Source organism: Athene cunicularia, assembly GCF_003259725.1.
Source record: "Athene cunicularia isolate RWA chromosome 1 unlocalized genomic scaffold, athCun1 chr1_part2, whole genome shotgun sequence".
NCBI classification, from domain to species: domain Eukaryota; kingdom Metazoa; phylum Chordata; class Aves; order Strigiformes; family Strigidae; genus Athene; species Athene cunicularia.
In genome coordinates this window covers 17697574-17711794 of record NW_020799092.1, presented here as the reverse complement: position 1 = coordinate 17711794, position 14221 = coordinate 17697574, and the positions used below count along the sequence as shown (strand labels likewise).

The 14221-nt window shown below is 44.2% G+C and overlaps 1 protein-coding gene across 7 annotated transcripts in view; it reads left to right on the top strand.

Annotated features, from left to right (window-relative positions):
* HIPK2 (homeodomain interacting protein kinase 2) overlaps positions 1-13580 on the top strand; it is a 131992-nt gene extending 118412 nt beyond the window's left edge. For all 7 annotated transcript variants that reach the window (XM_026865929.1, XM_026865889.1, XM_026865897.1 and 4 more), the window contains 3 exons: positions 9727-9974; positions 10984-11144; positions 12903-13580. In XM_026865929.1, coding sequence (XP_026721730.1) covers positions 9727-9974; positions 10984-11144; positions 12903-13370 — 877 coding nt within the window. In that variant the 3' untranslated portion in view covers positions 13371-13580. The remainder of the gene's footprint in view (positions 1-9726; positions 9975-10983; positions 11145-12902) is intronic.
* Positions 13581-14221: the final 641 nt, after the last annotated feature.

Below are 14221 nucleotides of genomic sequence, written 5' to 3'. Positions count from 1 at the left end.
TTGGAGAAGTGTAGTAGTCTCTCTCTGCCACAGTCTCTCATCTGTAAGAGGAAGTAATAGTTTTCTCAACCTCACAGGACTGTTGAAAGGAGATCCTATGGTGATGACCCTCTTTAAGTCAGAGACCTCTTTAAAACAAAGATAAAAAGAAAGGATTGGAAGAAGGAAGGAAGGAAGCTTAAAATTGCCTTTTCTCTAAGTGATTCAGGCATATATAAAGAGCATTAAATGACACCTTCTATATGTGCTAATTTCTATAAAAAGGTCCTGAAAAACAGTTAGTGGTTGTGTCCTAAACACTCAATAATGGTAAATACATTGCAAGAGGTTTGCTCGGTTCTGATTGTGTTGCCAAAACATCCCTGAACTATTGTAAAAAGTGGCAGAAACTGATTGCTTTTTGGCTGACTCTACAGAGAAGCATAGATGAGGCTATAAACACCGTGGTGACTGAGTTTGCTCCTCAGAGAATTAACTCACCCGAGTGAACAGTGTGGCCCAGGACCACTGCCACTGGTGATCATCTGCTGTGGATGAGAGGGGACTTAATGTTCCAGGACTGTCTTTTCAGCACTTTTCATCACATGCAAGCACTCTAGGTTTCCCATCTGATGCCTGTCACAAGACATCACTCTGCTTTATAAGTTGTTGAGAAGTGGCTTTGCAAACAGCTGAATAATTACACCATCTTTATGTTGGTAACTGAGCTAAGAATTGTTTTAGACGCCTTGCTCCAGTATTGTCGAGACAGAATTATTTTTTTAATTTATTTGGGACATACACCAATGGCATTTTTTCCTTTAATCACTGGAGATATGTATGTATATCTCTGCATCTCTACACTGAGGTGTTAAGTGGAGCACTGCAAATGTGCGCAGAACAGATGAGATGCATTTGGCCTCAAGGAGCTAAAAATCTGTAAAGAGGAGACATGTGATTCAGGCATCCAGGGCTGCAATTTCAACCTGCCTCCCGACAGCCACTGCCACTTCCCATTCCCCTTCTCTGTACCAGTGAACTCCACTGGGCAGCAAGAGCTCAGTGTCTCACACATTCAGGCTTGCTGTGAATGCAGTGGTATCATGGGGAACTGATCACCAGACAGCATAACTTATTTCACTTCAAAAATAAAACCAACATATTTCCTTTTAAAAAAATTGCTACAGTATTCCTTAGTTTGGTAGGGAGAAGAAAATGTGTCTTCAGAAAATGTTCAGTGAAGGTCAGCATGGAAGTCAGGTGGATGCTCCCACTTCCAGGGCTCTTACGGGAAAGGAAGGGGAAGACAAAAAAGGTGCTGAAAAGTAAGTTTGTGAGGTAGGGCAGCATGAAGAGGGCAGGTATTTCAAGGGTTATGGGAGCTATTTGCACACATATTTACCCATGGTGGTGATCCCAGGCTTTGGGAAATTATGTGCAAATACTTTACCATCTGGGTGTCACCTTGGGTCCAGTGAGGGGGTAGAGGGAAGATCTGGGATCCCGAGGCCACTTCAGCTAACAGTTGTCTCCTCTGCTTCAACTTTGCTGCCATCTGACCAGTTTCTTCATTCGGCACCTCTCCAGGGAGACAGACAGAACAAAGTTCTGGAAAATGTCTGGAAATCAAGTTGGGAGTTTGGGGTATTTAAATATTTGGGCAAGGTCTGCCAAGGGTAGGAAAGTAGTCCCAGGAGCCAGACTTACATAAACAAACTGGCTTTGATATGACTAAAGCATATTCAGGACACGTTCCTGCCTGGGATCATATCCCTGGCTACTTTCTGTATCCATATGGCATATCTATACAGAGTGCCAGGGTGCCAGCATTCCTGGAAGGCCAAAGCTTAAGAGCTAGATTTAATTTCTGAACCATGTAGAGACATTTCAAATGGACACAGGCTGTTCTCAGGCACCTTTTGGAATTCCAGAGTGAGTTAAATTGCCTGTGCAGATGTAACCAGAGCAAGTGGAGAATTAGAGGCAGAGACACAGATGGAAAACAGCATGTCCAGAATAAGAATTTTTGGTTAAAGTCTCTGGGAGAGTGAAATCAACTCACTCAGTGCCTTTTGACCTGGGCAGATCTAAGACCAGATTCTCAACTGGAATAAGAGTGTAACTTCCAGTCAAGGAAGCTGTAGAAGTATTTAATGCCAATGAACTTTGCCCCTGCCAAAGTTGAGGTCTCTCTCATTGAAAGTGCGTCACATCTAGGAAAGTACCTCCAAGATTTCTTACTCACCTATTTTTTAGCTCCAAGAAAAATGGGAGTGACAGTGAGGTATGTGCTTTAGTGTAATCAGTGCCCAAAGGTTCAGGATCTGAGTCGAAAATGAAACTGTGCAAAGAATGCGTTGTCTCACTCATATTTATGCAAATATTACCCTATTGGGCAATAGCTCTGATGTGAGGGTGAAAAATAAGGAATTACTTGAAACCTGTTATTGATCACATCCTGTTAGGTTTTTCTAGATTAGAATACAGAAATCATATGGCACTTGAGAGGTCAAAGTTAGTTGCCTGATCCCATCTTATTGATAGCAGTGATATCTTTGCATTAACTTGACTGGAGTTGAATCAGCTACTGAATTTGCTACAGCACTGCTTCTCTTATTTCTTACGGTGTTAGAAATTTCTCTTTGACCCATGAGACAAAAAATGTTTATTTTATTGATTGCTCAGCGAAAAGAGATTAGAGCTACCTGTGGTTGTGAGAAGTAGTAGATCCTTCAATGATATAAGAGTTCCTAAGTCTCAGTTTAAGAAGTACTGGAAATGCTGATAAAATATGATACTGCTGATGCAGTAAAGGAGCCCTACAGCTTGGATTTACTCCCTCAGAAAAGCCTCTCTGTAATACCAGAGCAGCAGAGAGAGCTTTACTTGTACAGGGGATGCAGATTTTTTTATTGGTCAAAGAAAAATCTGAAGAATTCAATGTGATATGGGCAGAATTTTCCTTTTCCAAATGAAAAGCACAGAGGTTCAAGTAGGATGTTTACGAACTACCAGCTGACCAGGCAGGCAGGCCAGCACGTTGCTCATTCTTTGCTCACATGTGTTTTTCACTGTTGATGAGCATAGCTTGGTGTAATTTTTTTAAAACCAGGAGTCGTCTGAAAATGCTGGGCTTCTTGTTGGGTAAACGTGCTGGAGAGGTGGTGCAAGGTGGGTTCTGGAGGACCTCTGGATGGAGCCTTGTCAAAGGGGGCCATCTACTGGGCCCCAGCCCCGTGCCTCGGGCAAAATCACTGCGGAGGGACCTCAGGTACAGTTCGGCAGGGACTGTCCTCAGAGAAATGGTCAGAGATTTTCAGGGGGAAAATTCCTGATTTAAAAAATCAGTTTGCCAAAGCTAAGGCTTTTTGCAGGCTATGTTGAGATTTTTCTAGTAATATCCCCAATACAATGAAATGTGGGGAAGCTTCAAAACTACAAAAAGTTTTGACTTTTTTTTAAAGGTGAGGAAGTATTAGTGGGTTAACAAATTAAGGGGAAGACTTCTCTTTTCTGGTTTAATGGGGAGGGGGGTTTCTTTCAAGGAAATAATAACTAACAAAATAGAAATCGTCAAAATAAAAAGGGAACATATTTACTGAATGAAATTGGTTTTACCTGGTTTCTGATATGCACAAATTCTGTATGTGACATTTTGTCCTGTAGAACAGCAGAAAAAAAATTGCATATAAAATGTATTAAATGAACAGGAAATTTATTTATCACCACGGAATTTCTAAACTCTCAGTTCAGCATCCTTTACAGAGAGACATTATAGGCAAAAGAGATGTTTACTTCTGTGCTGTAAGATAATACCCTGACTGTTATTTATTCTGGAAAGAAGAATTTAGGTTTAAGCATTAACTGTAAAGCATTGAAGAGAGTAAAAACAAAGAGTAAACTTGATATTTTTCATATAAATTCCTCTTAGGTTTTTCTACTTGCTCTTGAAAGAAATTCAAGCAGACAGACCAACAGTACAGCTGCAGTCACGGGTTTTTCTACTTGCTCTTGAAAGAAATTCAAGCAGACAGACAGACAGACCAACAGTACAGCCGCAGTCACAGTAATCAGAGCATACAGTCACCGAGTAGTGAGTAGTATTCCCCAGTATACGACTTCATATAGTGCAGTGGTTTAAATGTAAGTCCTCCCTTGATTAAATGTTTCTGAAGCTTGTAAGTGGAGAAAAATAAACTCAAACACAGAGCAGAGGCACAAGTGCACCCTGGAATTGTGGGAGGGAGGAAGGGAGGGTGAGCACACACAGCCCTGTGGCAGGGATGCGCCGGGCCGCGCTGGTGGTGCAGCGAGGGGTATTTCCATGTCCTGCCAAGGGCTGCATCACAGAGTGTGGCAAGAGGAAGAGGTGGAAGGAAAGGCAGTGGAGGTGGCCGTTGTGATGTGCCTAGATGACTTCCCATCCAAGCAATGGGTGCAGCAGCCAAGGAAAATATGACTGTTTACTTGAAACAATACAATGATGGCCTTGAGGTGGGTGGTTTTGAGGGTGCTTCTACCCCAAAGAGGCAGGAGAGCCCCTCACTTCCCCACTGCCTGCACTGTCTGCGCTAGTATCATAAGTAACACCTCTCCAGCTTGGTTTTCTGTGGGATCCTCACAATAATCATTGTCTTTCTGGGCAAGAAAGACTGACCACAGCTGTCACGTGGGCATACCGAGCAACTACCTCACTGGCCATCTTCACTGGCACAAAATTCTTGCAGGCTTGTGTATTTTCCCTTTCTCTTAATATGATAAACTATACAGTGTGGTCTCTGTGTGAGTCTCACCTTTATAACAGAGCATAAGGTGATGCAAGTTGTTATTCACGTCGTAGTGCGATGGTGGTAAAGCCTACTTCAGAGGACTTCCACTCCCCTTAGGGACAGAAATTGCTGGCAGGCACAAACCAGGTGCTTTTGCCAACTTGCTGATGTATGTGTGTGAGGGTCAAAATAGCATTTGTAATTCTCCTTTGACACGTAGCCTATTGTGGCTATGTTATGCTGTGCATAGTAATGCACTGACTCTGCATAGCAATACATTGACTAACCACAGTCATTTGGTAAAAAGATTGCTGCCTTATATCTTTAGAAGACACACTGACATGCAACTAATACTTAAAATAACAAAGATAGACAGTAGCTCCTTCAGCAAACCTTCAGCAGCAGGACCTTTACAACCTGATAAGCTATTCAGCATATATGACTTAAATAGCTACAGCACATGCTGTATAGCCAAATAAAATGGCCTCAGTGTAGTACATGATAAATCTTTCTTAGCATCACAAATTCACAAAGAAGGTGAGAGCAGATTAACAGGTTGGGATGGAGGTCGAGCTGGAGAGAGAGGGGCATGTTCTCAACACTGAGCTATGCATGGCATAAGATTTCAACATGAAGAGAACGATTGCAGTTGTAGCATGAGTTTTTGTTGGCTGACTCTATACTTTCCTAGAATAGGTGGATTATTCTGAAGCAGCAAACTGAAAAGGCTGCATGTTACTAAGTTTTCAGAAACCTGGAACAGAATTTTTGTGATGTGATGTAAAGCTAATGTGCCACGGTGTATACACACGCCAGTTCAGAGGCACAGTTTTAAGATGATGGCCTTCTTCCCCCAAACTAGAAAGGCATGTTGGTGACCTTGAGAACTGAAAGCCTCTGTTGCCATAGTGTCAGGCACACTGAAAGGTTTGTATCTCTTTGGGTGAACGACACACTGCAGAATTGTCCCCACTAGACACCATTTGCTTTTTCTAGGATTCTGCTGTAACTCGAGATATTCAGGGAAAAAAGATCATGTTCAGGCAGTGCTGTCTCATACAGAGGTTTTGGACTGGGCCTTCAGCAAGTAGAAATAATCTCAAGTTGCATTTTTACAAGAGCTGTTGTCCCTGTCCTTGTCCTGGGATATTTAGGTGGTTTCAGTGTTGTTTTAGCACCTAATTCAGCATCTTCTTTACCTTAATTTCCTCTCATTTTTTGTTCTCGATGTCTGCATTTGACACCTTTCCATTAACAATATCTCAGATGCCCACCTGAGTTTCTTCCCAGTGCCTGTGCATAAACTGTCACCTTTTTCCTCTATCAGACTTTTCCTTGAGATCTTACCTTGCTGTGGGGAATAAGGATCCACATCCCTCTCTCTGCTGTGCATTCATGAGGGTAGTGTATGTTAGAGAGCTGTCTCCAAAACCTGTTGCTGCATGTTCAAAGGCATGGTCATGCTCATTGAACAGACTTGAATTGTTTTGTGTCCCAAGTTTGAGAACAAGCACTTCGGGACCAGGTGGGAATGGGATACCATTCATAAATAATAATAAACTTACACAGCAATGCATATTTTTCCAGCTGCTGTTCTGAAAGGGAGGACACAGGTCCAGCCAGTAAGGGTTAAAAAGCCTTCCTGGCTTATTGCTTCTCAGGCTGTGTAAATGGATTTGATGCCACTTTGGTAATATTCCCCCCATCCTTCCTCTGGAGAATTAAAACACACCTACCCATATAATGCAGGCAGGCACACAGGCTGACCAGGAACACATGCCAACTCTCAACACTACTAAATCACGTATGCTGCTGCTACTGTGCTTGCAGGAGGGAAAGCAATTACCAGGCTTGGAGTGAGCTTAATAGGAAGGGGGCAAGACTTTTAATAGTATTTTTCTGTGTAAGCACAAACATCCCCAAAAGCTGTTCCTGAGTTATGAAGAGTACAGTAAGCTTGCTGAGTAGGCAAGTGCTGTGTCAACAGGTAAAAGCTCTCAGTCCTGATTGTGAGCAGGGAAAGCGATACATCAGCCCGGACCTCACACAGATAACTCCTGCATTGCTGCGAAGTGGGGAGAGCAGCTGAGTCCTCAGAGGGAACTGGAAGGAGGACAGTTGCTGGCTAGCAAGAAGGCTTGGAGAACGGGCAGAGCTAGCTCTTCTGGGTTGAATTTTCAGAAGCCCCCATTTCGGCTTAACGTGTATCTTTAAGCCTGTGAATCAACTGATTTTCAGCCTGAGTTGGGCCTTTGATGCTTTTGAAATTCCCACCCTTAATATCTGGGGCAGGCTAAGGTACAGCAGGTGCTGAGCTCTGAGCATGTGTGAATGGTCTTGACTGACTTCTCTGCTTGCTCTAACATTAACCTCAGTCATTACCTTTCCTAAAGACAAAAATCCAGCTGCTTTCAATGGGACTTCTTAAGTGCTTGAAATGATGGAGTCTGCTGAATCGAGCAGCTAATCACTTGGGCCCCAGTCCTGCAAATACTTACCCATGTGCTTTAACTCTGTTACTGGAAAAGTCCAGCCGACTTTGGTGGATGACATGTACTAGTAGTGATGAACACTTGTGTAAGGCCTGGCAGGACTATAGCTCTGGTCCTTTTCAGTTTCCCATCCATGAAATGAGTTTAATATCCTGCTATGGTCTCTTTCTGTGGAAGGCTTTGGGGACACTTATTTATTTAACCAAACAGATCTGCTTGATTTTCTGACTGTAACCAAGGATCTGTGACACTTTGAATGAGAGGGCTCCTCATGGTCCCTGATTTGACAAGCCCTCAATCAAACTGGTGAAAAATATGCCCATTCTAAAGCAATAAATAGCATAGATTACACAAGAAAAATATCCTTCCAGTTCTGCAGCTTAGCCTTCCCATGTCAAGTGTCAGCCGAGAGCAAGTCTTTCCAGTTCAGCAGCTCAACCATTTATGGAAGGAAGGGGCTGTAAAAGAATAGCTAGACCTTATCAGTTGTCAGAAAACTCTTTAGTGACTTGATTTTTCTTTATAAAATGTAATAACTGTCAGAGGCAGAGAATATATATCTCTTCCCAACTGCCAGCCAAGGGTATCTGCAAAGGGCAAGCAGTGTGGATACTCATAAATGTATGATTACAGGCATTTCTACTGAAGGAGATAGGAATATTGATGCAATATTCGTCATTTTTATTGGCGTAATATTCTTCTTTCGTAACACCATATCCAAACTGCTACATCTTTCTTCACATATAGTAGCTGTCCATCTAAGATATGCTGTTGCTCTTTCCATTTCTAATCCAGCACTCTCCAGCTCCTTGTGGAAAGCCAGAATATAAGGGTCCGCTGGCATACACGTTTGCTTTCAGCTTCCAGATTGCTGCGTGATAGCTTCCCCTCTGTCATCTGCCCTGTTTCAAGTGTCAGTGCTTTAGGATAGCAGGGGCCTTTTGAGACATATTTTTCATTGTGTGTAGCACAACGTGGTCTTTTGTCCTCTTTGAGGCACACCAGGATCCTGTGGTGATAGCCCAGGGCAAGCCTGTGTGATGGTAACTTGTCTGTGAATACAGCACCCTAGGGCGTTCTCTAGTGGAGATGATGATAGCTTTTCAATTACAAGTCTTGGGAAGTTTGTCGATGCTGGTGGAGAGGCTTTGGGATGGACAAGTTGAAGGGAGCCCACCAGTGCTCCTGGAGCACTGTGAAAAATAAATAAGGTAAACAGTGTCCTTGGAAGGAAACGGTTCTCAGTATCTACTTCACCTTTCCCTGCGTAAGAAGCGATGCTGAGACTAGGGAATAAACAGATCCTTCACAGACTTAAGACGGGATTAATCAGCTGTTCCCTGGACTGGACCGGCCAGAGTGAGAGAACGGAGAGGAGACTCTGTGGTAAAGGGATCTCTCTCTTTTTAAAGTGCTTGTAAAGATGGATTCCTTTTCCTCTATGGCATTTCTGTTCCTGTTGGGGCTGTTTCCACCATTAAGCCTAATTACTTAGCTTTTTATGTGCTATCCATTTCTTTTCATCATTTTAAAAACTTCAGTTGCCATAACAACATAATGCAATCAGTGAAACATAGCAGCTATTTTCTGTAGTCAAGGTCTGTGCACTGTCAAGGATGTGAGCCATTTAAGCAAATCTTCACCATCCCCCTTCCTCCCTCCTCTTTCTCACTCTCTCTTTTTCTCCCTAAACAAGCTCATAACAGGAAGGAGAAACCATCAGGAATAATTAGACACAATAGCAGAGCAAATCCCCATCGTACTCATGCAGTCTAGTCTAATGAACTTCTAGCACTAATCTTGGAAGTGTTGATGTTCTTTTTTAATCACTTTTCGGATGTCATAGATAGATTAGCTGCAGCAGGACCTTGATAATCCATGCTAGAGTCAGGAGACCCAGTGGCTATTCAGAGAAAGAAAAGAAAACCAGAAACATTATGTACTTTGCTCATTTTTTTGTCATTTGTTTCTCAGTTTCAAATGCTTATTGAGAATATATGCCCATTGTATCATATTAGTAAATAGAACGGAGTGTATTTTGAAGATTCATGGGATTTAAGCATGAAAAGTCATAGCATCTATTATTAAATCATTGCTGGAAGGCTGGGAGAAACCGCCACGTTTTTGTGGGGGTGGTGAGATTTGCAACAAAGCATAGTATAACTGCTGGGCTTCTACAGCACACATATATAAAAAGCAGTCTGAAAATAAATCTGGCAGTCTGGTTCAGTGCTATTCTAAGCAGTGTGAATATAAGATCTATCCACAATGTCTTGCTCACTCCTTGACCTCCATGAAGGCTTTCCTGGAATAGCAACGAGTGAGTTTTGAAGCCTGGGATTTGGCTTAAGCAGCATCTGTCTGATGGAGGACTGAAGGGTGTGCTTTGCCTTTACGGAGCTAGTCTGTCACAGGCAGAGTCTTCGGGTCTCTTCCAAGTCGATCATTGCCCATTCACTCTTCCCACTTGTGTGCTTGTGTTTCAGCACCTTGTCCAAGCAACGGAAAAACGTCATCAGCTGTGTCACCGTGCATGACTCCCCCTACTCCGATTCGTCCAGCAACAACAGCCCTTACGCTGTGCAGCACCGCGCAGGGCAGAACAATGGAAACACCTACGACACCAAAGGGGTCCCAGAGACTCACTGCAGTGGGAATCCCCGAACGATCATCGTCCCACCACTGAAAACCCAGGCCAGTGAGGTGTTGGTAGAGTGCGATAGCCTGGCACCAGGTAAATTGCACCTCTTCCGTCAAGAAAATTAGTCAGAAATAAATGATTTATCTTGGAAGAATCTCATTGTTCGGTTTCATTTTGTTTGTTTGTTTGTTTTGTTTTCCAAAGAAACCATGCTCCTGCCCTTCTCTCAAGTGACACATCTGTTCTTGGGAGCCATATTGCATTATTTGTGTGTCCTGGTACACTCAGGAGTCACGGGGGCAAGTATCGGTCCCAGTTACTTCTGTACAAACCCAAGAACAGAATGCAGCCTTTAGCTCAACATTTGACATGAAAGGCTCCCAAATGCAAGTGTGAACCTTTGCTGTCTTGCCTTTCCATAGGTTTACTTTAAAACGGGTAAGAGGTTGAAAACACATGTGCATTTTCATCCAGACTTGTTGACATTTCTGGGAAGAACATTTCCCCAGGATCTTCATTATGGACTGATGAGGTTCGCTGATCCAGAGCCTCCGCAATGCTAGATAGTACAATGTGTTGAAAAGGGGCTTATGGTGGAAGTCTGGCCTGAGGCAATTGGCTTTGAGCTACTTGGCAGTCTTTTCTTTTGACACATTGCTGGTGAACACAAAGGCTCAGAGGGTGAGCTCCCACTAGCTCCTTCTCCCTCCCTTCCAACTCACCATGAGGTCAGCCAAGACAGGGCTTTTTTGTGCTGTGCACACTGTACTTTCCTTCCTCTCCTTGGGATTTGTACCTGCATCGTACAGTTCTGCTGGCAGAACAGTTTCTCACACTTCTGAAGGATCTATAAAGCCTTCTCTGGGTCCAGTTTGGGTCCAGATATTGGGTCTGCTTGTCTGCCTCTAGGATAACAGGCTTGCCATGTATACGAAGCACTGCTGAGGTATTCGGTTAATTAAGAGAAACGGTTTTCTTATCCGGCTTCTGTTGTATGTCTCCTCCCAAAAGCCGCTCTGGAGGAGATTCAGTGAGGAAAAGGTAGGGTGAACAATTAAAGAATGTGATGTAAGCTACAAATGTGTTTCCTTTCCTGGCACAGTCACCACCAGTCACCACTCATCCTCCTACAAGTCCAAGTCCTCCAGCACCGTGACCTCCACCAGCGGTCACTCTTCAGGGAGCTCGTCTGGAGCCGTTGCCTATAGGCAGCAGCGACCAGGAGCACATTTCCAGCAGCAGCAACCTCTTAATCTAAGTCAGGTAAGTCAACCGAGACAGATTTTGGTGGTGTGTCATCCAAGTCTTACCTACTGCTCCTCCAGCGTCCTGTCTAGTCTAATGATAGTTGGGCCCCGTGTTGAGTTTGATTGACTTGTTTCAACTTCACCGCAGACCTTTCTTCAGCTCAGGCAGCAGAGGTAGTGCAGATCCGATCCCACCCTGAGGGGGCTGGTGGTACTCTTACCATGTGTTTTGAAGTCAGATGATCTGGCAGTGTGAGGGGGAATAATGCGAGAGAGAAGGTGCAGTGGCTCAGACACAAAGGAGTGGAGCATGACCATGTAGGAAGGACTGAATTCTCCGTAGCTGTAGGTAATCATGAGGAGAGTGTCTTCCAAGTGAAGGGAGTGCATCAACCTGGCTGCAGGACTGGGAGAGGTCCCCATCAGATGTGACAAGGCAAAGTAGAGCCATTGTGTAATATACGTGACCTCACGAAATGAGTTGGATCCACCCTGTGATAAACCTGGGCTGAGATCTGGGCAAATCCCGTTACTTGGCAGCAGGCAGTTCTTAAGGTGTTTCATAGTCTGTGATCAAAACACCCAGGGAGCGCTCCCCAGGAGCTTCAGTAAATAATGCCCTTTTCATGTACTGCACCTGGGGCCTCTCTTCCCTGAGGTGAGATAATGAGAGTAGGGAAGTTAGAGCAGAGCACAGTAACCAACATTTCAAGAGGAGAAGGTCTGGAGAGCTCAGAGAACAGTGCTGTTTGATCCAGAGCTGGATATAAGCAGAAGTGGTTTTTAAAAAAAAAATTTGGGGGAGAAGAATGTCTCCTCCTCCTCAGAATGTAGTTGAAATTTAAAAATTTAAATAAACTTGAAATAAAAGCAAGTGAAAATGGAGGAAGTGGGCGAGATGCCATTTCCAAGAGTGGGGGAGGACTGTGGCTGCCGCATTTCAGACCACAATGACAGTGTAGGGAGTGCTTACAAAGAGGATGAGACGGCTTGGAAGAATAGAAGGAAATAACATGGAGCATTGCGCTTCTTGCCTTCTGATTCCTACTTTATTGGTTATTTAATACTCTTGACTACAAATGACTGGAAAAACTCCTTGACATTATTGTGCAATGCAAAAAAAACAACTTAGAAGATCCTTGGAAAAGTACATTACTCCTGTCCCACTGCAAGACGTTGCCTGTGCTCAAGTAATTATAGCTGATTACATGAGGGTACCAGGCGCCTGCAGGATCTGATTGAGCCAAGGGTTTTATCTTTCAAAAATAAAGAAGTTATTTTTACTAACCAAGGAAATGATAACTGCAAAGACCCAAACTTAGCAGAAATAATTGCCTGTTCCAGGCTTAGTTAGGCAACTTCATTCCTCTGAGCTGTCAGTGGGCCGCATTTCATCAGCATGTTCACTAACAAAAGCCGTGTGTTGGTGAGCAACTGGACTTGTGGAAGATGTTCTTAGGAGCCAGGCATTCTTCATGGGTCTTCATGGTAGCTGTGCCAGGAGGTTGTGACTCAAACTGGGGGCCTGCATTGTCTTTTTTTGGGGCCATTTCAGTGAATGTATGAAACTACAGAGTCTTCCTAGGCTTGGGAGGGACCCTTTGCCGTCACCCACTTCTAAAGGAAGACTGTGGTGGTGTTGAGGGTGTCAGGAGGAGCACAGGGGACTTTCCAGAGGCCGTTCTGGCGTAGGGAGGCTCCCAGGCACCACAGAGGCGGTAAAGAGCCGTCTCTTGTCTTGTAACTGCTTATCACTGTTGCTGTCTTTATCCAGGCCCAGCAGCACATCACGACCGATCGCACAGGGAGTCACCGGAGACAGCAAGCCTACATCACTCCAACGATAGCTCAGGCCCCGTACTCTTTCCCGCACAATAGTCCCAGCCATGGTACAGTTCATCCTCACTTGGCCGCGGCTGCCGCTGCTCACCTGCCCACCCAACCCCACCTCTACACATACACCGCCCCGGCCGCCCTGGGCTCCACGGGCACCGTCGCGCACCTGGTGGCCTCCCAAGGGTCTGCGCGGCACGCCGTGCAGCACACCACCTACCCCGCCAGCATCGTCCACCAGGTCCCCGTCAGCATGGGCCCGCGGGTTCTGCCCTCACCCACCATCCACCCGAGTCAGTACCAGGCTCAGTTTGCCCATCAGACCTATATCAGTGCTTCTCCAGCCTCCACAGTCTACACTGGATACCCACTGAGCCCCACCAAGGTCAACCAGTACCCTTACATCTAAACACTGGAATAAGGAACAAGAGACGCACCCATCCCGGGGGAGTGAGGCGGCCGCTTTTGTACTGAAGAACGTGACAAACTAACAATGCAATGGGAGGCTCGCGTGAAACTTGAACGAAGGAGACTTTAAGGAAGAAATGAAAAAGAGGAAAGAAGGGGGAGAACCAATTCTACACTTTTTATTTAAAAAAATAGAAAATGGAAAAAAAGAACAGAAAAAAATAAACCACAAAAAAACCAACCATTCTGCACCAAACTAGAGAGAGAGAGAGAGAAGCAGAAGGACCCTCCAGCGGGTCCTGTCTTTTGGAGAACTTCACCAACAGACTTTTAAAGGTTATTTTCATCCAATAGTGAGCTACATTTAGAAATTTGTTATCCAGAACACCTAAAATGAAATCCATTAGGTTTTTAATCCAGTAGGTATATGGATTAGGGATTTATCCAGCATTTCAAAGGGTTTATACCCCGTCTTTACAGTGGTCTTCATATTCCAAAGCATACATAAGGTTTTGGGATTTTTTTTCTGAAAATAGAAAGTGGGTAAGGGAGGCTGAGGGAGGAGGAGAAAATGTTGTCCCAGTGCTGTAAATTCGGATCTAACACTGCTATGCTTAAAAACGCCTGGGCAAAAGAGGCCGTGCAGCCCTGGTCAAGAGTAGAAGCAATGGGGATGTTTCTCCCTTTCCTTGAACACACTGGATAAATCCCTGAGAAATGCGATTCCTAAATGAGATCTCTAATAACGTATGTTGGATTTCAGTTGTGTTTCATTTTATTTTATTCGGAAATTTTCCTTTTCAATCCCTAGCCGTTTTAGTATAGGAGGAGACATTTTAGCTGCCCCACCCC